Genomic DNA, 25,030 nt, shown 5'->3' with positions numbered 1-25,030 from the left:
TCCTTTTGTACCTTTATGTTATAATAAGTTGTTTAGCTTACTGCTTGCTCTACACACGTTTTTGGTCACCATTCCGTCACCACCTTCATCCTCCTATCATCATCCAATTAACCTCTTAAATAACATAATATTTCCTTCTCAACCCCCAGTCTCTAGTAGGCAAGTACCTGCCAGACTTCCCCCAACATCTCTACGAGCGGGCCCGAGCTGCGGTGAAGGCTCAGACCGCGCACATCAAGCGGGGGCTGATGGAACTGACGTACCGGGATTGCGTGAGGCAGAGCGAGCAAGAGATTAGAGAGGCTTTTGAGAGCGCTATGAAAAGGTATTCAACTTGATCCCGGAGCATTCAGTGTCCACGTAGTATTTAGTCAAAATTATTTATTATTCATCAGGGCCCCTATATTATTAGCTATTAGAACGCCCAGGTACAAAGACTCCACTTGGGTGAGCCATGTAGGTACAGGAGCTTCGCATTCCACCAGAATGTTATAGAAAAATAAAATGATGAGAAACTAATGCGATTTTACCTGCATTATTTACAATTCTTCTTACGTATGTTGAATGCTTTGGATTCTTCCGAAAAACAAAGACGGAAATTAACATTCAACACTACGTTATCTGAAAAGCTTAGACGCACTTCCAACTCCCCTCATGCATTTATATTACCCCATAAAATAACTCTTACATCACAAAAACACTCCCTCATTCCAGATGCCTCCTAACCTACATCCTAGCCGACCCCTCAGAACGCCTGCGCCTGCGCATCTCACACCTACCGCCTCTATGGCCCTCGCTGCAAGTGCGCGCCCCCATGCCGTGGCGCGCCGCCAAGGTCAGGGCTAAACAGGCGGTGGAGATGATTTACTTCGAGGGGAACCCCCTCGTTGTGTATTTGACGCAGATGGGTCATGATCGGTGAGCACGTGATTGTAGATTATAGTGTAGATTTTAGGAGAAACTGTAAGGAAACCACCTAGCCTAGCACAGGGCGCAAGACCCGCACGTCAAGACAATGTAAAACAATTTAACCTGTTAGGTATTGTGTTGTATACCATGAGTGGCAAAAGAATCTAATAATTCAGTCACAAAACATCATAACCACAGGAACTGAATCCACCTCTTCCTTCCAGCTTCAAAGACATGTTAATCTGCGACATGAACAAGATGCAAGAGGGCCTACCCTTCCCCCAGTACCCTGCGGAGTTCACGGAACGCCTCACCCGACTCTGCCAGGAGTCAAGGGCTGACCTGGAGAACAACTGGCTGATCGATGTGGCGGACACGATGGTGAGGATGCGGGAACATTGGGCCGTCTATGTGGCCAAGACGAGGAAAGGGTCTACGTATCAGGTGGAGCATTTCTTCAGGTGAGTTTTTATGTGCATTTTGAGTAAAATTTTAGTTTTTAAGTATTCGGCCCCTACACGGGTTCGTTATCGACGCTGATAGTCACCAATCACAGCGCCGAATTCATGGTAAATCGGGATATAGTGACGTTTATCTATGTCTATAACGTACCTGTGCAGCAGGGACTGGTTATGTAAATTGTTATGTTATTTATGTTACCTCGCACGACATGCAAATAATGTATGAAAATGTATCTGAAACTTGGATTTCGTTATTTTTCAGAGCGATACATAGTTTGATGTCGCGTCAAATCAGAGATTTGGTGGAGAGAAGCGTACGACATTTCGCTAGCTATTTCGCCTACTATTTCGTAAGTTTAACTAGCTATTTTATTTTTGTTATGTTATAATTATGATGATATTCTTATGTGAACTAAATAGTATTTGTCTTATCCCCTCCCCCCTTCTCCTTTTATAGGAAGGCAACGACTACGGCTCTGACTATGCAGACTACACGTACACCAAGTGGCCACTCCTGCGCATCAAGGTACCTAATTGTACGGTCAGGTGCAGAGAAACCTGACCCCCCTCCCATAGTAATAATGCTTCTGAGAGGGGTCAGGTTTTTCGGCCCCTTACTGTACTAACATGTATTTACATCATGCTCTTATTAAATTAAAAGTTTATATTTAACTTTTGCATATTAGCTATAAGTTATTTTAAGATGTCTCTGTGAACAGGTATTGAAACAGTAAATAATATTAGGAAGTGTAGACGGCCACTAGCGGTCCTCAAATAAGATTACTTTGCTTCTAAAACTGTGCATGTAAAAAAGTTGCGCTACAATGCCGCTTACAACGAACCACCATTGCACAATCAAATTCAATTTGTATTGTATGTACGATTGCATCTCTCTAACGTAATTATTATTGTTATTATTACGAAGGCTTCAGCGGCGCCAGGTTCAAGCGCCATCGCACTGGACCCGTCGCCGCGGCACGTGCAGACTGCCATCGTCAAGTGCTTCCATCACATCGCGCACGTCAACTATCAACTACCAACGGTTGATTCTATTATGTATCCAGGTACACAGTTGTATTTACGTATGTTGACAGAGGAGTATGCTGATTGATCGCTATCTATATATTTCTCTTATCATTTATACGGACGCTGGTCATTTCAGGCCACAAGTCTGGAATATTTTTCTGCGACTTTGAACATGAATATTTAACTGGTGTATAAGATAGTACTTGAGCGATAAAGAAGGTAGGTATAAGGTCAGGCATGCCTGAACATCTGTTTTCTCTCTAACTATCAACAAAAATCTTAAGTCCCCTTTAAATCACCTTATATATTATATATCAACCCATCACACCAATAACCAACACCAATCAAAAATTCCAGGTGTAAAGCGTCCAAAACCCAACCTATACAGCGTATACCCTGACGAAGAATACATCACACGGATCATCGACGAATCCGTGGAATACTTCAAGCTGAACCGCGCCGGGCCCCAGAGCTACCTGAAGATGTATGAGAAGTATTACTACTTGCTCGATGGGACTGCTGAAAGAGAGCTTGATGAGTTCTTTGCGCTGGATCCGCAACCGTATTTGAGGGTAAGGCTGAGTTGGTTTTTGAAATGATTTGACTTATGGATGAGAACTACTGCTGTATAAACTGTTTTATTTATGTAAAATATATGTCTATGATGACGACATGACATTTTGTTCTGAAAAATTGTAATAGGCACGTCTTATATTATATTCCAATCAAGATTATACTGCCGAAAAGTGGGTGCAACATTACATCTCTATCTACGCAGCCCTTATTTGTACAGCAATTCAATTAAATCGATCATCTTGTTAGCTTTTCGGTGACAAACACTACACTAACGGAGAAGGGTTTTGCACCCTGTTGACAACAAGATTACCCAGTCTAATTAGGAGTTTCCTTTCCAGGAGTTCTCCGAACGCATCCACCAATACGAAGTTCTCCACGATGAGCTTTTATTCCTCCGCCGAGACATCCCCCTCAATATGGTTCTACTGGACTGTGCGCCGCTCAACGACGCATTGTGCGCGTGCGCCCGCCGGCTGCGCGCGCGCATCGTGGAGCATTTCGTGCTGGTTAATAGGAAGTGGAACCGCGAGTGAGTAGCTACAGTCAGCTGCATAAGTAGCTATACACTTTTGTACCTTGTCACTGAAAACGCCTATCCAATCATTGAAATATTGACGGTTTGTCACTTTGACAAGGTACAGAAGTTTATAACGACTTATACAGCTGACCGTACATGATGTCGACGTGTGCTGCTGGACTGCGCGCCGCTCAACGACGCACTGTGCGCGTGCGCCCGCCGGCTGCGCGCGCGCATCGTGGAGCATTTCGTGATGGTTAATAGGAAGTGGAACCGCGAGTGAGTAATGTCGACATTAAATCTATGTCTGTCTCTTTCTGCCTGTATACAGTTAAAGGGAGGCGGCAATATATTTAAGGTCGACATTAACTTAAAGTTGTTACCTGCAACTCAGCGATAGCTTCCTCCAATATTCATTATCTCCAGTCTTAGGTTATGTAAGGCTTAGAATGGCTTAGATTATTGCTATAATTTTTTTTCTTTATTTGAAATCTGCGCAGGGCAGGACGAAATCAATTCGTGGTCTGGGCAGACGGTCGGTGGTGCGGGATCCGGTCGACTGTCTATCCATTCGTCCAGCTGTGTGCCCTAAACTTTATAGTTACCTATAAACTCCACAGAATCTGCAACGTGTACGAGGAGATGGCGGCGCGCTCCTCCGAGACGCCCGAGACCACGGCGCAGCTTGTTGAGCTGATCAGCTACATACAGGTAAAAACTATAATGGTTTGATACTAATAATGTTAGTGTGTAGTAGTAGAATGATACCTCTAGTTTCATTAATTCAATTTGCTATACAAAATGCTCATGCTACAAAGGTTAGGTATTAAATAGTACGTACACTTACCTCTTACGATGAAGAAAAACATCGCGACGAAACCAGCACATTTCCCCTCTTATTCATAGAAAAATTATAGGACGTTTTAGCTATTGAACTGTCTCTTACTCAGAACAAATTGTTCTTTGGTACAAAACAGTTCAATAGCTAAAACGTCCTATAATTTTTTTATGAATAAGGGGTTTAGTTTCTAGATGTGTATACCCTAAGTGCATTATAGTCATTCATGACTACAAAAGTACAGCGAAAACCGGTCACCTCTGACTAACTTTTGGGATTAGGTACAGTCGTGAGCATATTATCTATGTATATATGGTACTAATAGTCGGCTATGTTTAACTGCAGGAGTGCCGCGACTCCGCCATGCTAGACCTGCGGCTGAAGGCGCGCACCACGGCTGAGTATGTGCTGTTTCTGATGGACCACGCGCATTTGAGCAGTGAGATTTATAATGTTTATTGACGACGTTTTATTATGAGGCCTATGCAGTCTTAAGTATAGACTTCACCAGTGTAAATAATGCCATACCAGAAATACCAAGAATTAATTCTGAATCTCTACATCAGCTAGACCGCCGCATCACTAATACTGTTGTTTAGTCAAAATAGCAAAGAATAGACCAGAGGTAGGTAATAGAGTCCACTGCAAGACATGGGCCTCCTCCAATGCTGGATGTTATTGCTATAATCTGTACGCGTGACAAGCGGGTTGGAAGTTGGAAATCATATATTCTCGCACACAAATACCAATAATGACCAAGTTTCATTTAGTTGACATAGCTACGAAAAGGAAAAAGATTTGTTCTCATTGCGTGTCTAATACGTGAGGTATTTATGTATTAACACTACCTACAGTTATTTATGTTATCTGAAAGCTAACTTAAAATAAATTAAGCTCTAAAGGTACTTATACCTGCTTATGTTTTTAGTAAAATGTTTTTTTTTTTAAATCTAATAATTGAAATAATAATATGTAATTTGTTTCACAGACGAAGACATAAACCTGAACACGCGGGTGTTCCAGTGGCCGTTCGACATGGAGGAGAACATCGACCTCACGCTCAAGACGCTCAACACCAAGAAAACCATGGCGGAGGATAAACTGAGGTTAGATTATCAATATTATTTGAGTCTGAAACTATTCATCGATAGATAATTGAACCAAGAATTCTTAGCTAATAGAATGTTTCGTCCGACGAATATTTCGCTCTGAAACCCAGTCCCACAAACATTCTGCGGATTTTCATTACACGAGTATGTGCCCTCTTATTTGCTACTGTATGTACGTAATATAATCTCAGTATTCTTAGTTAAGTATGTATATTATATTTCACCTACTTTCACTAGTAGTCTCCAGTATGTGCGATGATTAGGAAATCCATAGAATATTAAACCCCGCTTTACTTATCCAGTTAGGTCACATGCACAAACCCAAAATTCAGCATGAAAATAGTAGTGTTTTGAAATGGAATCTCTTTCAGGAGCCGCAAAGCAATATTCGAGGAGAAGCTGAAACGGCATGAGAAAGATCTGGACTTGTTCAGAAGGTTCGACCCGCCGCTGCTGAATATCGACCTGCTGACGGAAGTGGTGGGGAAAATCGACGAGATACACAACAACTTGTTGGTAAGTTTAGCAGTCACAATCTATTAGCTGAAATGTATTTTGGGAAATAAAAGGTTTTTTTAAAATCTTATCTTAAGTTTAACAGAAGCCGGTTGCCTAAACCAAAATAACAATGGCCAATGCTGGGCTAAGTAATCGAAGATACGGTCCCACTTTTGGCCATCGTTGTAAATGCTCATCTAACATATTAGTGTTAACTGTTACCGTTATATACATCAGACGCACCCTGACCAGTTAGCGTCTGATGATATTCTGATTGGCTAATCCTTTTACCTCGGTGGTTAGAGACAAACCCTAGCTCTAGGCCACACGCTAAGAAGAAGAAGATAATTGTTAACACTCACTACACTCCCTATTACAGGAAGACAAACGCGAGGCCGACGACATCATCAACGAAGAGACACTTCTAGAGCAAGAAGTCTCAGTCTACTTCAGTCTACAGAGCATGCTGGCGGGGGCTCAGCCCTTCCACCGGCTGTGGCACACCGCCAGAGACTTCTACGAAGGATACCAGCTGTGGTCAGTGATACTAGGTCCATTAAGGTTTCATCTGAAAAATACAGTTTTGTTCAACACAGGGGCAAATGGCCGAACGGAATAGAAAAGAATAGAATATATCATAACCAACCCAAAGTTATGACAAAACTTTTATCTCCATTCATAAACAACAATATAATCATTAATAAAGAATCCGAATTCCTTAACCCCTTTCAGGACGCAGCACTCTTAGAAAACTGGAAGTATGTAAAACATAACATTACAATGATCTTTATTTGCACTTTTGATACTTTTTTTTTACTAATTTTACGTTCTTTCTTACTTATAACTGCCTCTGTGGTCTAGTGGTAGAAGCTTCGCTTCATGACCCAGAGGTCCCGGGTTCGATTCCCGGGTGGGACCATCAATTTGTGTTTCTAAATTGTGGTTCTAAGTTTGGTTTAGGACATAGAAGGCTGATCACCTGATGTCCGAAACAGTGTAACGATCCATGCTGTCGGATGGGCATGTAAAGCAGTCGGTCCTGCGCCTAGCTCTCTCCAGTCGTGTCGGTCAATCCGTCCCATTGGGCTATGAGAGTGATGGAACAGAGAGTGCTCCTGTGTACTGCGCACACACTTGGGCACTATAATCTACTCCTGCGTAGATGGCTGATCTCAATTGAGATTGGCCGCCGTGGTCGAAATTCGGCTAGGAGGACATTATTATTATTATTATTTTGGTTTCTGAATTATGTCAGCTCGGTTTCTTCTATAAGAACCGGTGATTGATGATGCACACGGGCCTAGGCCAAGTGAGCATCATTTTCTAAAGTTGTAGATGTTTGTCTTTGAGATGGCTGGTCGGTTTGCAAGAACTTGCGAACAATTCTGCATGTATTCAATATGGCTGCTTTCTGTAAGATGGTGTAGGTATGTGTAGGAAGATCTAAAGCTTTTAATGATTGGTCTAACTGTTTCGGTATGACTCCTGTTGTTGATAATACTATGGGTACTATAGACGCTGATTTTAAACGCCACATGCGGGTTACTTCGTCTTTAAGGTCGGTATATTTGCTTAGTTTTTCTGAGATTGTGCTTTGTAGATTGTGAGTATTAGGAATTGCAATGTCTATAATCTGGGCAGTTTTTTGTTGCTTGTGTATTATGGTAATGTCGGGTCTATTGAAGTGAGTGGTTCGGTCTGTTAAAATAGCTCTATCGAAGTAAAGTTTATGTGTATTGCTTTCTAGGACAACTTCTGGAACATATTTGTAGTACGGTATGGCTGGTTGCGGTAGTAGACTGTACTTTATTGCGAGCTGTTGATGAATTATATTTGCGACTTGGTCATGACGATGTTTATACTCAGTTTGGACTATAGATTTACATGCGCCTGTAATATGTTGGATTGTTTCTGGTGCTGAGTTGCATTTGCGGCATTTATCATTCTGGGAGCCTGGTAGTTTCATGATGTGCTTCTGATAGTTCTTGGTTTCAATGACTTGGTCTTGTATTGCGATGATGAATCCTTCAGTCTCCGGGAAGAGTTCCCCGCGACGGAGCCACTCGTGCGACGCTAGCTTGTCGACGTTGGGTTGGCTCAGGTCGTGGAGGTGTCTTCCATGAAGAGATTTTCCGCTCCACTCACGTAATTTGTCGTCTTTTTCTAGTTGTTCTTCATTAGGCTGTGATTCGTAGTCTTTAAGGTTTAGGGGAGTTAATTTACTATCAGTATTTACTATTTCTTTGTAAATTGTGGATGTTTTGGCTTTTTCATGGAAGTAGTGTCGGAGCGATTGGATTTGCTTGTTATGTAGGTTCCTGATGTCTATAATACCTCGTCCACCTTCACTTCGCGGTAATGTTTGTCGTTGTATGCAAGCTCTTGGGTGATGTTTCCTAAATTTAGTCATAGTTGTGTTTACAATGCGTTGTAGGTTCTTTAATTCTGTTTTGGACCAGTTAATTATTCCAAAAGAGTAAGTTAAAATAGGTATAGCATAGGTGTTAATTGCTTTGACTGTATTTCCTGAATTAAGTTGAGTTTTTAGAATTGAGTTTAGTCTGTGTTTGAATTGTTGAATAAGTTTGGTTTTGGTTTCTTTGTACTGTATCTGTTTATTTTGACTATAGCCTAAATATTTATAGGTTTCATTTTCAGTAAGTGGTGTGATAATATCCCCTGACATGGTTTCAAAGTGGTGTTCAAAACTTTTACCTTCTTTTACAGAATTAATCCGGCATTTATCAATTCCAAAATCCATACACATATCTTTTGATAGTCGGTCCGTAGTTTCCGCTAATATATTTAGATCAGATTCATTGTTAGCATACAGTTTTATATCATCCATGTACATGAGGTGGTTAAGTTTAGTGTCACAGTTTTGAAAGTGAAATCCAGTCCGGGTATCATTTAATACATTAGATAGTGGGTTTAATGCAAGGCAGAACCACAGAGGGCTGAGGCCATCTCCTTGAAAAATTCCACGTTGTATTTTGATTGGTTCTGATGTGTCATTATTTAATTTTAATTTAGTGGTCCAGCGGTTCATGATGAAATTTAGAAATGAAATTATTTCTGGATGTATTTTATAAATTGTTAAGACTTTGAGTAACCAAGAGTGCGGAACTGAATCATATGCTTTTTTATAATCTATGTACATACTATACAGATCTTGTTTCTTCTTTTGTACTATTTTTAGTATTATTGCGTCTATTGTTAGCTGTTCTTTACATCCTTGGCTGTATTTTCGACAGCCCTTTTGCTGCTCTACCAAAATCTTATTGTTTTCAGAGTGTAAATATATTATTCGCGTAAGGCATGAGGTAATTATTTTGTAGATGGTTTGAAGACAAGTTATTGGTCTAAATTTAGCAGGGTTACTCAAATCTTCTGGATCCTTAGGTAGCATGTATGTGATTCCTGTAGTAATATATTCTGGTAACATATTCGGATTTTTTATGAAATTGTTCACAAAATTTAATAATAATGGGTGGATATGGGTGAATTTTTTGTAAAAATAGTTATGAATATGGTCAGTACCTGGGGCTTTCCAATTGTGCAGCGACTTTAATACATCCTGGAATGTGTCAATGGAGACAAATTCAAATTCCATTGATGGTATTTCCGCATGTTTTGTCTCCTCCTCTCGTATCCAATCAGCTTCCGTATTATGCACAACTGGGTTCTCCCAAATCTTTGCCCAGAATTGTTGTAACTCGCCAGGGGTCGGTGTATCATTGTGTTGTGGTTGTGATGGTGTTTTATTTTCAGTGGTATTTCGGAGGTTGCGATAAAATTGTTTTTCATTGTTAGTAAATTGTGCATTTTGTGTCTTGCGTAAAGTACAGGCCTTATATCTTTTAAGACGACTAGCAGTAACTATCAGTTTCTGTTTTAATGTGTCAAGAAAGTGTGTCAGTTGCGTATTGGGGTCCTCGTGTATTGAATGGGTTTGATAATTTTTTAGTATGTCTTCTACATTTTTTACAAGCTTTCTGTTTCTATTGCCAGCAATGTAGTGTGTTAACTTGCCTATTTTTGATCTTAAGTCTTCTACTCTGTGTTCTAGTCTGATTTGCCATTTCGGTTTTTTATTGCTATTGTTTCTATTGCTTGTATCTGTCGGAGGAAGTGTTAATTTAGTTCCATTACATTTGGCAGCTGTACAGGCTGCACAGTACACTATAGTTTGGAATAGGCTAAATTCAATATCAGGTTTAACATAAACTGGGAGGGTTCGTTCATTAATGTATTCTACTATTTTGGCAAACTTTTTTGAAGTTTTTTGACGTGATATGTATGGCCTTTCAGTTGGTTCAGTGTTTATAAAGAAATCTAATGCATTCTGAAAAGTTGTATCAATTTCTGGGTTACATTCGGGGTGTCTCGGTTCCGGAATTTCATTGGAGTTATCTATCATGCAGTCAGATTGTATATCATTTAGAAATACTGGCTCGTTGGGTTGTTCTAGCTGTTGTACTTCATTGGTAGGGACTATTAACTCTGCTTCAATCTCTTGCCTGATGTGGTCAAGTCTCTCCTGAGTGAGAAGTTTATTATTCATGATAACTCTTCTCTGATCTGCTATTCTTATTTATTATTATTTATTATTATTATTATTATTACTTTTGTCTTATCGCTACTGCTGGTCACCAAAATCATAAAATAACACAGTCTATTCCTCAGCCTACCCACATCATCAATACCCATTAAAAATCCACCCCTTACCCCAGGTACCACGGCCCATTCGCCGGCCTAGACGCGGCTCAGATCACTGAAGACGTGGAGCAGTGGTGGAAGCTGCTATACAAGCTGGGCAAGCAGTTGTTTGAGTTCCCCGGAGCTAAGAGAATAGCCGACATGGTGCGGAACAAGCTGGAGAAGTTTAAAGTGCTGCTGCCGGTGCTGTGCGCTATTTGTAATAAGGTTAGTGTGGTGATTAGAGCTGTTTTATGTAGTTATAATAGGCTTTTGACATTGTATCATAACTTGGTTTTCTGTAGTTCGGTATGAATTATTTATTTATCGTATGGCTTCACTGGTTACATAAAATAGTATTAAAATAAGGATTTATATATGGAGGGTCGGCAGACTAAAGTACACAAGTCATAATTCATTTTCACTTTAGTTTTTACAGGAACAACAAAAAACATAATAAAAATCAATGTATTTGGAAATTAATAATTTATTTATTACACTTACATTATTAAACAAGAAATACATTAGATGAACATAAAAAATCTATAAAAATAAGACAAAAGCGGACTTTGAGTGACTTATGTGATACGTATTATTTACTAACTACACCTTAGACATGACTTAAGTGATTAGGCCTAGTGAAGTGTTGCTTTTATTTCAGATAATAATATTAATCATACACTCACAGAAGAGAGGTGTGTGTGTATGATTAATAATTATCTAATTATTGGACTCTTCTTCACTACTGAAAACATCTGGGAGTGTGTTTCGAGCTGTTTCAGAAGTAGGCAAATTATTGTAAAAACTATGAAATGTGTCAGGTATAAGCGGTAAAAGTGATATCAGATCATCTTTTTTTTCTTTAGATATAGGTAAAGGTTGGTTAGTTATCACTGGTATAGAATCGGGCACTACTGAAGCTCTTCTCTTCAAATTCAAAGTCTGGAAATCACAATTTCGGTCTAAGGTATTCTTGAAAAAAATAATACCAAATTCTTTTTCATACCTTAGCCATCTTTTCTCCAGCCATTTGAACTGGTCTCCCGATGTATCTTTGTATCTAAGGACTAATGGTCCTTTTAATAATGAAGAAAAGTCTAAAAAGTCATTGCGATTCATATGTATGACATTAAACTTTTTTCCACTGGACTTTATTAACTGTATCCAGTCATGGGGGTGATAAATTTCTATATCGGTCTTTTTCTTTTTCTTTTCTATGATACCATGATCCGTATCTACCTCTAAGTGACTATGTCCTGGAATCATAAACTTATGATCTATTGTCTGGACTGGTGTCTTCTGCATGACCCATGTAAACATAGCAGTGACATGGGAATTTCTATTTTGACCACCACATGTGTCAGAATAAAATGTTATATGCTTGGTACATGGAGGAACCATAGTACAGATGTGTTTGTATAAACATGAGGCTATTTGGTTCGCTCCACGTGCTGCTATAGTTTCGTACCATACATAGCAGTAAGACTTTCCCGTTTTGTTGTCGTGTATAGTTAAGTTGAAGGTCCACAGTTGGCGTTTATAAAAAGCAACGGATGATTTTAGCATAGGAGTGGGCAAACATTGTTGCAAATCGAAAGTATAAGTCTGATAGGTGTCATCTGTTGTAGACATATTTGTATCTAATGCCTTTTCCTTGTACGCACCATCCCCTAATTGCACATGCTCTTGGTGCTCCGACATCAGTTCTTGTTTTGCTTCTTCATCTGAACACAGTTTTATTTTCATTTGAAATTTATCACAGGTGAAACAAGTATCGGCGCGGGGTTTTTTAAATGATAATTTTAATTTCTTGAATTCTTGTGTGTAGATTTTTATAGAGGGATGTGTTTGTTCACTGGGTCGAGACAGTTTGTATTGATCATACATTCGTTGTATTGTCAAGTGTGATGGTAAATATTTCTTTGAAGTACTCTTTCGCGTGTAATGGCTTTCATAAGATGGGAAGGAAAGTATGTGATTTTTTATTTGTAATCTTGTGTCATCTGAAGTTTTATTTTTAGGCGTTTTTTTTCCACGTTTATCGTCTGTTTCAGTACCAGCGGTAGAGGATCTTTTTTTTAAAGCTACTGTTTTTATGAAGTTATCACTTTCATCCAAAGTTTTAAGTAAGCAACCTCTACAAACTGGTTCACGTTTTCCATTGACAATGAGATTATACTTATATGTTTTGGTTCTAAATTTTTGCTTATCGGGATCTTCTGTACGTATCCTTACAGATGCTTTATCTTCTATATCTAATAAAGAAGCCATGTACGAAGATCTTTTAGTATAACAACCTAATTGCCAGTATTCCTTAAAAATGATTTGTCGAACTTCTAAAGAGAATCGGTCCTTACATTTCATTCTACATGGTGTCAGATCTTTCAACCTTCTTTCAGGAATTTCTTTGCCTTTTAATGTTTTATAACTTTGGCCTGTATTACGCATTTTTTTCTTCTGTTGTTTCAACACACGCAAGCTTAATCCAGCAACCGCCGGTGGTTCATTTGTAATTTCTAAGTCTGAAGTCGTAGAAGAACTATCATTTGTTGCATTTGGTGGTTCATTTGCAATTTCTAAGTCTGAAGTCGTAGAAGAACTATCATTTGTCACATTTTCAGTTCGATGTGTTCCCGTTTTTGACGATACCGGTTCATTGAATACAAAGTCGGGGTCAGCTATAGAATCATCTGAATCTTCGTACCTGATCTCAACTCCTCTGAATGCGTTTGACGTGGATGGTACTGGCTCCATGTATGGATCATCGGTTGATCTCATTGCTTGAGAAGTCGTCAACACGCTTATGGTGCCTTCGTTTTCTTCTTGATTTTCACCTTGAATAAAGTTAAAGACAAATTAGCATAAGCAATTTCAATTAATGAGTATCTATAAAAATATGCATCAGTTTATAGTTAATTTATAAATACTGTGCTTAAACACTTACTTTGTGTGGGACTTTCATCTTGTACATTTCTCAGCTGCGCCAGTTCCACTAGCTTTTTTCCTCTTCCGAAATTCATTTTTAAGAATAACTCACTTCACACAATATGAACGTACTGTTTTAAATAGAATCAAAGTTAAGACTGAAGCAAAATATCACTTATATCCCACAGGATTGTTATAAAAAATATCGTGTAACCACTTGTAGACCACCCGTAGTTAACAAAATTCTTTGACGATATATTTTTTATTAAGTGGGTAGTAAGACACTTGAGAAACGGTGTTAAAATTATTACGTACCTTATAACATAAGTCGTTCCTTATCGGCACAACGCGACTGTGGAGTATTTGTTCCTTTTCACATAAGTTCACTTATGTTGTTTAGCCTGATTACAAATTGGTAGCTATCAAAATGTTCATAAGGAACAATTTGAGACTTAGCAACTTATAATAGTGATTTGACATGTGTGGTTTAGTCCAGCTATGAGTCAAGCCAATATAATGACCCTGGCGATTTAAAAAAAAATTGAGGAAAAAATGACTTATGTGCTTTAGTCTGCGGACCCTTCATATGTCACTAAAACTACAATTATTTAAATATGCAGTAGCGTTGCTGGTGAGGTTGGTGAAGTCATCGGCAGGTCCGGCATATTTTGTGATAGGACACTCGAAGACAATGTGGTATGAATTTTGTTATTACCCGCCTCGGACTTTCTTCATCACGACCCATCACGTCCCCACTGCTGGGGCACGGGTTTCCTTCCAATGAAGGGAACTTTCTTAAACCTTCGATATTTAAACGCTATAAATCTGTATTTTATTTTAGAATTCATATTACTTATTTATCATTGAACAGGGTATGCGAGACCGGCACTGGGCTAAGATCAGCGAGTTGATCGGGACGGAGGTCATCCACAACCCTGAGACCACTCTAGCAGACATGGTGGAGCAAGGTATGTTTGATTTACTACTAGCATTTACTAGTATTTAGTGCCAGTTTCTATATCTCTATCTATCCTAGTTACTTTCATACGATTATGACATAATCAAAAGTAACAATCTGTCAAAATCGTATGAAAGTACATAACTACCAGTTATAGATAGATAGAGTTATAGAAACTGGCAGTTAGTGATCAAAAATATATTTTTATCTAATACCTACTATTCATACACAATTATTCTCAAATGAAAATATTCTGATAGATGATGATTTTAAAAGGAATGATGCGCCCGTCAGAACATTTTCCTTAAACAAAATGTGATCCGCGCGCTAGCCCTAATTCTGACTAATTATAACAGATATAAGAAGCAGATATACATATGTATTACATTTTTGGGTTAACGCGAGTAATATACCTACAATGCAATGATGAATATTTTTGGCATCATTATCATCATCAGCCTATGTCAACCCACTGCAGGGTATAGGCCTCCTCCATGTTATGTCATATCATGTCATTATCTGTGACATTGCCAATCATCTCCGCCAGGCGTGCACGTGTTCGCGACGCAGCTGGAAGAGATCGAGCAGTACGCGTCCAAAGAGTACGCGCTGGAGACCGCACTCAACAAGATGAAGGAGGAGTGGGGGCCGGTCAAGTTCGACGTCGTGCCTTACAGGTAAGTTGTAAATTATTGTTATTCTAAGGTATTAAAAAGCCGTTGAATTGGTTCCGTACCATTAATTATATGCAGGTTTGAAAAAGTTTACACCCATTACTGGTGTGCTGCACAATGTATAAATATTAGTTAAGTATATATTTTAGTATAGTATATCAAACTATTTTTTTTAACAGTGTTTGTATTTTTATTACAATGTTATTTGCGGTTCGATTTCAACTCAATAGGTGCACTCAAACAGACGGAACTAAAAAAAAATGGTTGTCGCTACCGGTTGGACCTATTCAGTTTGATCCTTAAACAAGACACACTCACCCCTTGTGCCAATACATAATAATCCATTGCAGGGTAGGCATATGGGCATTTCTGCGCCCACTTTTCAGAAGTGATATTTTTAATATAATATATGCTAACTGTAACTGTAGCTAACTTTATTTCATTCCTTGTTGTGGCCAAGACAAAATATGTCTTGGCTACGTTAAAACCGGTAGGTAGCGCCATCTGTGTATTTATCAATGCACCATTAATCTGCGTTGGCACGTAAAATAATGACACCGCGGACCGCTTACAGAGAGCGCCACCGCGCGGAATATGGAACTAACTAGTTCCTAAGATGACAGCCAGATGTCACTATCCCCTAAACTACATCGCGGTATTAAGATTTTTTCTCAACATACGACTACTCGCAGCGAACGTTGTACAAGCATACTTACCTGGCATAGGGGACACCGTGATCAAGAAGGCGGTTCCCCCAGAGCGAGGCCCTTCCATTGCACTGCGGTTGGGTTGACCTTTGCGAATATCCCTAATGTGGATATCTCGGATGCGTAATTTTTGGTAGTGGGGACTGCGTACGCGCCGTCCCCTTCTGATAAACTAATTTGAAGAATAAGTAAATGGACAACATTTCTTAAAACTAAAGCTGCTAAAAACAGAAAACCATTTCGAGATTTAGCTCTAAAGGCCACAAAAAAAATGATTTTGTATATTTTGGATGTATAATTTTCGTGAAAATCATAAAATAGTAAAAAAGTGCTGATGACGTCATGCATCAGGTGCGATGCATTTTGATGATCAAAGCCTATAGATTTAAAAACAAAGTAACTGTCACTTTCGTTTTTGATTGACGTTGACGTTTTATCGTGACGTTGTTGTTTATTTGGGTCATTTTCATAAATTCTGTTCTGACACTTTCTGTCAATTTTTTTATTATTTAAATAAAATGGTTAGTACGTATTAAGATATGACCTCTATATAATGTGTCCCAGAGCATGCCACCGCCTACACAGCTGAAAAAATGCTTCTGAAAAATGCTTCTGCTTATTTTTTTACATGATAAGTACTTCATAAATATCAATGTCATTTGAAAATGACCCATTTGTTGGTTGGCCTGTAAACAAAGTTTAAATGTCACTTGTCAGTGTCATTTATGTTTTTTTTGGAGACTAAGACAATAGACAAAAATAAAAATTCAGCCTAATATGTGACGCCACTTCCGGTTTTAAAATAATTAACTTTAAAGTAAAAAATAACATGCAAAAATTAATGTATATACAAAATAAAAAAATATGGGTTCTCTAATTTTCTATAAACTTTCCGAATAGGTAATAAAAATATAGGGTAAAGAAAATGAAATGTTGTCCATTATAGACATGTGCATTGTGCATATGTTAGCGATACAGGGGTAAGGGATTGTTTTCATCAATGCAAAATAAAAATTAGCCTGAATAATTAATGGTATATTGAGAATAGGGCTTATATCATTTATCTCTCATTTTAACGTATTGATTAATTAATTTCTGAATCATTTAGGTACAGGAACAGGATGTTGTGGAGTGGTATAGTAAGATCTGATATTAGGTATTATAATAATTATTATAAAATGCAAAAAAAAACAGTAACTTTTTAGATTTATGTAAATTTTTACCATCATAGGGCCTGTGTTTCCAAAGTCCCTACAGATAGTTCACAAACGGGCCAGAAAAAACAAAACTGGATTATTTATATAATATCTTTAATATCATTGAATGCAGTTTTGTTGTTGTTTCTAATTTTCTGCTTTTGAAAATGAAGGAATGTTTATTAAAGGACCTACTTCCCCTCCGGGACTCATACGTTTATTTTTTTTCAATTATATTAGGTACCTAGAATAATATTCAATGAAATCAATTAGGTTTTTAATCAGAACTACCTCATTTAAATTAAGGCTACCTCCAATAAAGCTTCAAACCAACCCTACCTTCCCCCCACAGAGACACAGGAGTGGGCATCCTCTCAGGCCTGGACGACATCCAACAACTCCTAGACGAGCACATCCTCAAGTCTCAGAGCATGCGGGGGAGCCCCTACGTGAAGGCTTTCGAGGAAGACATGGTGGCGTGGGAGGAGCGCCTGATACGCATGCAGGACGCGCTGGACCAGTGGCTGCAGGTACGTGGATGTTGGGATGTATGGGTGACATCCAGTGGGGGTAGAAAGTGAAGTGGATGCGGATGTCTATGTATGACTGACATTCAGTGGGCAAAATCGATTGGACCATTGGCTGCAGGTAGCTGGATGTAGACTAATATGGTTGACATCCAACATTAGTAGAATGTCTGCAGATATGTTGGTCGATGTCGATATGTATGGTTAAAATTCAGTAGCGGTACAAAAAGTACCTATTTATTTATTATCGAATAACCAATCACCCTGTATTTTTTCACATTATTTTTCCCTTACAGTGCCAAGCCACATGGATGTACCTGGAGCCAATATTCTCCTCAGAAGACATAATGCGACAGATGCCCACAGAGGCGCGAAACTTCCGAGATGTGGACAAGGAATGGAGAACCATCATGGCGGCCACGACAAAAGACCCCAATGTACTTAATGCCACGGATTATCCCGGCTTGCTGAAGAAGTTGAAGTATAATAACGCACTGTTGGATGATATACAAAGAGGACTGAATGATTATTTGGAGATGAAGAGGCTTTTCTTTCCGAGGTATGTGATAATGAGTGACGGCACCGTAGCTATGGCGGTAGTGAAGCTGCTTCCGAAGCTTGGGCCGCGGGTTAGAATCCCGCCCAGAGCAAAAATATTAAGCATTTGTGTTTGCCTTTGTGTCTGGTTGTCGTTTATCTGTTTAATATGTATCTATTTGTATTAAAATTTTGATATTTTAGGATCACTAACAACTATTTATTACTTGGTAGTCACTATTATAGAAACAGCGAGTCATTTAGAAGTAATAACTGTCTAAGTATTTGTGTAGGTAGATATATCAGCTATCCGACACCCATATCACAGGATCTGCCTAGTTTGGAGACGGATGGCCGTGTGTGAGATGTCACCACATATTTATTATTATTATGATGCTTAACATGTGGGTTATATTGGGAAATATATAAGTAACTACAGATCGGAATTTTATCAGTTATATCAGATGACAAAATGTTCCACTCTGTAGACCGATTATATTTCTTTGTTGTCCCCGTTTAGTTAGGCAAAATAAGACTAGAGGGCGATGTAATCGTTCATTCTATATCGCGGTGTGGTTGCGACTTAGCATACGTCTAGGTTCGTGGTTTCATTAATGTTACTTTAACATTGAAATGATGTGATGATGTGTTATAAGTAAAACCATCACCATGACTTAACAATTTTTGATGCCAGGATTAAGTTGAACCTTAATCGTGGTAATTTAATTCAATTTGTCACTGTAGTTATTGGTTATGGTCAATAATAATATTATGATGGCAATTTTATATACCTATGTATTGTTCAAATGAATAGCATGTATTGTATAGTTCAAATGGTATTAATATTGTACATAAAACATGAATACTGTGTATTATAAGCTTGCTATTCCGCTCGAGCTTTCTTTTACATTCACAGGTTCAAATGCGATTATAAATCTAGTTTCAAGCCCTTATTTTCAACAACGAAATAAAAATCTGCTCTCCTAGTGGATTTGTGTGAATAAGCCCTTAGATATTTTCTTATAAATAAATAAAATATATATAGTACGATATTAATTCCCACAGGTTCTTCTTTCTATCAAACGACGAGTTGCTAGAGATACTCTCCGAGACCAAGGACCCCATGAAGGTGCAACCACACCTGAAGAAGTGCTTCGAGGGCATCTACACACTGGAGTTCAACGCGGCGAAGGAAATCATCGGGATGGTGTCTTCGGAGGGGGAGATGGTGAAGCTCACCAGCTCTATACAGCCTGCTGATGCTAAGGTTTGTCTGATGTACAGCGAGCTTCATTAATATCTATACACTTTTTTCTTAAAAAATCGCACAAACCGCCGTGCAGCAGACGCCTTTTGCTATGAGGCCGGCCGGTCATAATGAGCGTTATCAAAAAACCTTTTAAGGTAGTAAGCCGAAAGAGTCGGTAAAAAGCCACTTGTTCATGTTTTTTTGTCGCGAATATTGTCTTTTTGATTTAATTTCCGGGTTTAGATATGCACATTGCACACGCAGGTTTGGGCTTAGTATACCCTTTTTGCAACCCCTGTACATTAATCCATGACCACTGGCGTATTCCTCATCCTCACACGTCCGCACCAGCGCTCTTAGACCGCAGATGAACGCGCTCAGCAGAACCATGTCGTCTTCTTAGTGTAGACCATGTCGTTTTAAAACACGAGCTGAGTGTAGACCCTTTCGCCTCACTATACGAATCTCCCAACACCCTCTACAACAAAATCAATCACATCATCTCCAACTCCCCCAGGGCATGGTAGAACGCTGGCTGCAACAACTCGAGCAGCAGATGGTTATCAGCCTGCGCGACGTGGCGTCGGAGGCCGCGGCCGGCTACCGGGGCGCCGCGCGCGACAGCTGGGCGCTGGCCTGGCCCGGACAGCTCGTGCAGTGCTGCGCCTGCATCGAGTATACTAAAGAGGTATCATATCACTTGACATAATACATAATATATTAGAGTACATTAAATTCTGCCGAAGAACCGATAACCGTTGGGGTAGACGAGTTCACGAGTGGAGACTACGAACAGGCAAACGCAGCGTGGGACGCCCTCCTGCCCGCTGGACGTCACCTTAGGTGGGTCGCCGGTAGTGGCTGGATGAGAACGACCGAGGACCGTGTGTTGTGCGCTCCTTGTGAGAGGCCTATGTCCAGCAGTGGATGATTATTGGCTGATGATGATGACATTAAAGAGGTAGGTATTACCGGGAAAACGTATTATGACAAACAAATGATACCTAATTACATCATTCGTGCGCCCCAAACTTTATAAACAGAACCCCAATCCAAACCAAAAGTAACCAATCACCAATAAACTTCTCCCTTCTCCCACAGACAACAGAAGCGATAGAGCAGCAGACTCTAAAAGCCCAAGTCGAGCGAAGCACTTCACAGATCAACGCGTTAGTGGAACTGCTGCAGGAGGGGCTGACCCCCCCCGCCAGCCTCACCATCGAGGCGCTCATTGTGCTCGACGTGCACGGTGAGTCAGACTATACAGGGTGTTGCCAAAGTGGTATAGTAAGCCGAAATAGGGTGAGAAAATTTTGTTATACGACTCTTCGAAATTTGCTATTTGTTCTTTTCCTTAAAAACTTGTGTAAAGCTTGTCTAATTTCAAAAGTATCGTTGCGGCTTCCCGTAAAATTTGGCTGCTTATGGACTAGTATACATATCATTGTACTCGTACACATGTTGTGCCATAAATTTTCCAAGAAAAACAAATCTACTGTCATTGTTCGATTCCTCACCTGCTACCCTTAATCCTCAGGCTTAGACAAGAAAAACACAGTGGTTGACATAATTATTTCTGCTCTCAGGCCGTGCCATCCAAGAAGAGCTACTCCGTTCTAAGGTGACCTCCACAAGCGACTTCCTGTGGCTGTCCCAGCTGCGCTACAGCTGGCGCGGGCCGCGGCTGCTCTGCAGCATGGTGACCACCGAGCTGGACTACGGCTTCGAGTACCTGGGCAACAGCGCGCGCCTCGTCGCCACGCCGCTCACTGATAGATGCTACAGGTGTGCTAAACTAGACCTAGCTGGGCTTATAAATAGAGGTACCTTGTATCTGTGCAACATGACTTGTACCTAAAAGCTATTTGGCTGCGTAATTTTCGTGGAGTCATCATTTTCAGCCTGTGAAAGTCCACTGCTGGACCTAAGCCTCTCTATATCACCTGCTATTACAACTACTGGTTTACTTATTCTATGTAACTGACGGTTGCCTCTTAGAGATCGCTCTTAGCTATTTTTAGCTTATTTAATTTTGTCTGTTCTGTTATTTCGGTGACCAATTAAGATACATTATATTCTATTCTTCTAAATAAATGTCCAATCTCTCATTCTAGAACCCTAATGAGTGCCCTGAAGCTGAACCTGGGCGGCGCGCCGGAGGGCCCGGCCGGCACCGGCAAGACGGAGACCACTAAGGACTTGGCGAAGGCCGTCGCCAAGAAATGTGTCGTGTTTAATTGTTCAGACGGGCTGGACTATAAGGCGCTTGGCAAGTTTTTCAAGGTGAGTTAAAGTTGTAATATACAGGAATATGTTGCAATAAGGATTATAGTAAGCCGAAAAGGGTGTTTTAGAACATATTTTGAAAATTCGCGAAAAATATATAAGGCTGCCTACGCACTGGCGACCATGGTCGCCGCGACCTGGCCGCGGCGGCCAGTGAATTCTGGACTTTATATGGCAATCGCTATAGCCCCTACGCACTTAGCGGCCAGCGGACATGTACTGGCGACCATAGACGCGGCGGCCTGGCCGCGTCTATGGTCGCCAGTGCGTAGGCAGCCTTAGCTTTTCCAGAGATATGGTTGGTGAGTTTTTAGTAATAGTTGTAGAACAAAAGTAGGGTCTCAAAATGACACCCTGTCAGGAACATATACCTGGCAAATGGAACGTCGCTGATAATGTTCTAATTTGTTTATCCTTTCCAGGGCCTAGCAGCGTCAGGCTCCTGGGCCTGTTTCGACGAGTTCAACCGCATCGAACTCGAAGTCCTCTCCGTGGTGGCGCAACAGTTACGCACTCTACAGCTGGCGATCCTCCGCCGAGCCAAGCGCCTGGTGTTTGAGGGCACCGAGCTCGCGCTGGACCTCACCGCCGCCGTCTTCATCACTATGAACCCGGGGTGAGTGAGGGTGTCCCACGCTAGCCGCAGTCTGCACTAGCGATCCTGCATAGAGCCAAGCGCCTGGTGTGTCCCATTCTAGTCGCAGGAACGGAAATTTAGGAACGAATTAAGTATAAGAAGGCATAGAAGCGCATGTCGATGTCCATGCCGCAAAAAGCCGTCGAGAGTTCGTTCAGAAAATGAATTTATTTCAACTGACACTGTAGGTACTTACCTATGTACAAATTGTCCGACTGTTAGAAAGCCCGCAAACTGCGGACTTTTAGTCGGCCGATAGTTTAATAGTCTGATATAGAATTTGATATTCATACACCTAATTTATTCTTCCTCTATACACTATTATCTATGACGAATATTTATCACGTGCTTAACCTTCGCAGCTAGCTTCCTACCTTCGGTCTCTCACACTACTTTCCACATTCCCAGGTACGCGGGTCGCACGGAGCTGCCCGACAACCTGAAGGTGTTGTTCCGCACGGTGGCCATGATGGTGCCCGACTACGCCATGATCGGGGAGATCACGCTGTACTCTAACGGATTTGTTAATGCTGGGCCGTGAGTTTAAATCCTTAATTATTTAGTTACAGTCAGCGATGTAAAGGTTGTTTGTTTGCGGATTACGACTAATTTCGATGAATATGTTATGGCCTAAGGTGCAATAAGTATGCAAGGGATAGCACCTTTGGCGAAGTACTTAATATCGTAATCGATCAAGAATGTAACTCTTCTAAGCAAAGAAACTCCATTTGAAGAGGCATGTTATGACCAACAATAGAATACGATAGAGATGAAAATCATCTGAATCGTAAAATATACTTACCTACAGGGTGTTCATGGTAAGTTGGCGAAATTCATCGGAAAATTGGACCACATGCACGCACTGCACTGTTTTTCTATAAACGTTACTTTTTATATTTATACAGATGCATGTTTATGATCATTAAATATTTTTGCTAAGAGAACTTTTACCGCGAGTTTTTCCACCGCTTAATATCCTTAACCATTTCCCCCCACAGCCTGGCAGCAAAGATAGTGCAAGCGTACAAGCTATGCTCGGAGCAACTCTCCTCGCAGCGTCACTACGACTACGGCATGCGAGCGGTCAAGTCCGTGCTGCTGGCGGCTGGAGCTCTGAAGAAGAACTACCCGGACAAGGACGAGACGCAGCTTGTTCTGAGGGCCATTATTGATGTCAATATGCCCAAGTTTTTGTCGCAGGTAGGTCGTTATTGGCCAATCTTGAGAATTTCAAAGGTATGTTGGTAACAGTATCATAGCCCATTCTAAATGTCTAAGTCAGGCCACTAGTATCTGTACTTTTTGGACATTATTATAGTTATAATTGCCTCATTCTACGCAGGAATGTTACAATAGATATATAAGTACAATAAAAGCTAATAGAGGGTGACTGAATTATTTAGCATAACAGCCGGGGTTTAGTCGACTTGCCTATGCGTCGTCTTATTTATAAGTTCTGTCGAATAGATATACAAATAGGTATTCTCAATTTGCACTAAAACACTAGCACAAACCGCAATCTCACCCCCCTAACCATCACCCCCAGGACGTCCCCCTCTTCACGGGCATCTACTCGGACCTGTTCCCGGGCGTGGCGGTGCTGGTCCCGGACCGCGCGGAGCTGGCGGGCTGCGTGCGCGCGGAGCTGGCGCGCAGGGACCTGCAGCCCACGCCCTGGTACACCGACAAGATCACGCAGGTACTATTCCGTGCATCGCCACAGTCGAAGACCGCGCGCGGTCTATAGACGAAGGCGCGGCGCAGGCATCTTGCCAACTTACTTACAAAATGCGGCGCTTGAGTATACTTAACAACGTGCCTGCGCCGCGCCTATCTACTCGCACCTCCCCGCAGTAGGGGTCCCTGCAGCCACGCCCTGGTACACCGACAAGATCACGCAGGTCAGTGTAGAGAGATACCCCGCCGCAAGGTAAGCAACACATCATACAGTTTGTAATGGGTCTTTCAACAAGGACGGGTCGGTGTTAAAATTTAATAATCCTTTTTTTCGCCGTCCGTCGTCAGCCTCGTGCAGACGTGTATTCAGTGTGTCTCAAAATTATAATATATTTTATTTACAACTGTTATAAGATATTATACCTTATCCGTACGTGTACTGAGTCGAGTTTCCAAGCGCAAGCCCAACCGAACTATACGTTACGCTTTGTCATAGATCAAGAAGCGCGTAGAAACGTACATCTTCTGAAATGCTTCGCTCACCGGGAAAACAGTTCGGCTCTAATCCTGAGCTTGCAAATCCCAGCTACCATTCTGACGAGACTGGACATGTTGCTCTGCGTAAAAGAAAACGCGACGAAGACTTCAGCGATTGCTTTAAGCAATTTAGTGAGGAAATTAAAGCAACCCTGTCCACCTGGAAAATCGATATCGAAAAGGATTTGTCGCTGATCAATAGCAATCTCAACAATATAATAAAAAATGACCTAGCGAAATTATACGAAAGCTCACAAGAAATGAAAGCAGAAATCAACAGTATTCGAAAGGATTACGCAGCAGTAAACACTTCAATCAAAAACCTGGATCTGAAATTCAACAACCTAAAAGCCGACGTGTCTTCACTGCAGCAATCCACACAGTTTATAAGCGACCAACACGACGATGTCATGAAAAAGATGGATAGCTTAGACCTGAAAAAAATAGATAAAATGGAATCTGAACTAGTAGAAATGCGGAACCAAAAT

The 25,030-nt window shown here is 40.6% G+C and overlaps 2 protein-coding genes and 1 non-coding gene across 3 annotated transcripts in view; 2 read left to right on the top strand and 1 right to left on the bottom strand.

Moving 5' to 3' along the window:
• LOC105394842 (dynein axonemal heavy chain 3) overlaps positions 1–25,030 on the top strand; it is a 78,517-nt gene that overhangs the window by 1,889 nt on the left and 51,598 nt on the right. The window contains exons 6-32 of the mRNA XM_048626630.1: positions 150–325; positions 715–918; positions 1,134–1,370; positions 1,633–1,720; positions 1,828–1,896; positions 2,296–2,434; positions 2,754–2,968; positions 3,311–3,501; positions 4,110–4,200; positions 4,673–4,766; positions 5,316–5,433; positions 5,808–5,952; positions 6,314–6,471; positions 10,668–10,860; positions 14,429–14,525; positions 15,063–15,192; positions 17,445–17,622; positions 17,916–18,178; positions 19,222–19,423; positions 19,923–20,093; positions 20,507–20,654; positions 20,992–21,190; positions 21,520–21,688; positions 22,114–22,307; positions 22,737–22,865; positions 23,327–23,528; positions 23,875–24,027. Of these exons, the coding sequence (XP_048482587.1) occupies positions 150–325; positions 715–918; positions 1,134–1,370; positions 1,633–1,720; positions 1,828–1,896; positions 2,296–2,434; positions 2,754–2,968; positions 3,311–3,501; positions 4,110–4,200; positions 4,673–4,766; positions 5,316–5,433; positions 5,808–5,952; positions 6,314–6,471; positions 10,668–10,860; positions 14,429–14,525; positions 15,063–15,192; positions 17,445–17,622; positions 17,916–18,178; positions 19,222–19,423; positions 19,923–20,093; positions 20,507–20,654; positions 20,992–21,190; positions 21,520–21,688; positions 22,114–22,307; positions 22,737–22,865; positions 23,327–23,528; positions 23,875–24,027 (4,353 nt within the window). The remainder of the gene's footprint in view (positions 1–149; positions 326–714; positions 919–1,133; positions 1,371–1,632; positions 1,721–1,827; positions 1,897–2,295; positions 2,435–2,753; positions 2,969–3,310; positions 3,502–4,109; positions 4,201–4,672; positions 4,767–5,315; positions 5,434–5,807; positions 5,953–6,313; positions 6,472–10,667; positions 10,861–14,428; positions 14,526–15,062; positions 15,193–17,444; positions 17,623–17,915; positions 18,179–19,221; positions 19,424–19,922; positions 20,094–20,506; positions 20,655–20,991; positions 21,191–21,519; positions 21,689–22,113; positions 22,308–22,736; positions 22,866–23,326; positions 23,529–23,874; positions 24,028–25,030) is intronic.
• On the bottom strand, positions 11,008–14,095 carry LOC125489744. Its single transcript, XM_048626629.1, has 2 exons — positions 13,577–14,095; positions 11,008–13,466 (listed from the first exon to the last, which is right to left on the bottom strand). The coding sequence occupies exons 1-2, from the start codon at positions 13,650–13,652 to the stop codon at positions 11,353–11,355; spliced, it is 2,190 nt and encodes a 729-aa protein (XP_048482586.1). The 5' UTR covers positions 13,653–14,095; the 3' UTR covers positions 11,008–11,352.
• Positions 15,898–16,059, top strand: LOC119691565. The gene has a single exon (XR_005253954.1). It is a non-coding gene; the product is annotated as a U1 spliceosomal RNA (small nuclear RNA).

The sequence above is a fragment of the Plutella xylostella genome, chromosome 17 (assembly GCF_932276165.1).
Source record: "Plutella xylostella chromosome 17, ilPluXylo3.1, whole genome shotgun sequence".
In the NCBI taxonomy this organism is placed as follows: domain Eukaryota; kingdom Metazoa; phylum Arthropoda; class Insecta; order Lepidoptera; family Plutellidae; genus Plutella; species Plutella xylostella.
The sequence above is the reverse complement of the archived record's forward strand: the minus strand, read 5'-3'. Positions and strand labels throughout refer to the sequence as shown.

What these genes read in the sequence shown, in the direction of transcription:
- LOC125489744 (XM_048626629.1), bottom strand. Translation starts at nt 13,652, where the DNA reads ATGAATTTCGGAAGAGGAAAAAAGCTAGTGGAACTGGCGCAGCTGAGA. An exon ending in AGATGAAAGTCCCACACAAA is followed by an intron (nt 13,467 to 13,576) that starts GTAAGTGTTTAA and finishes ACTTTATTCAAG; the next exon opens with GTGAAAATCAAGAAGAAAAC.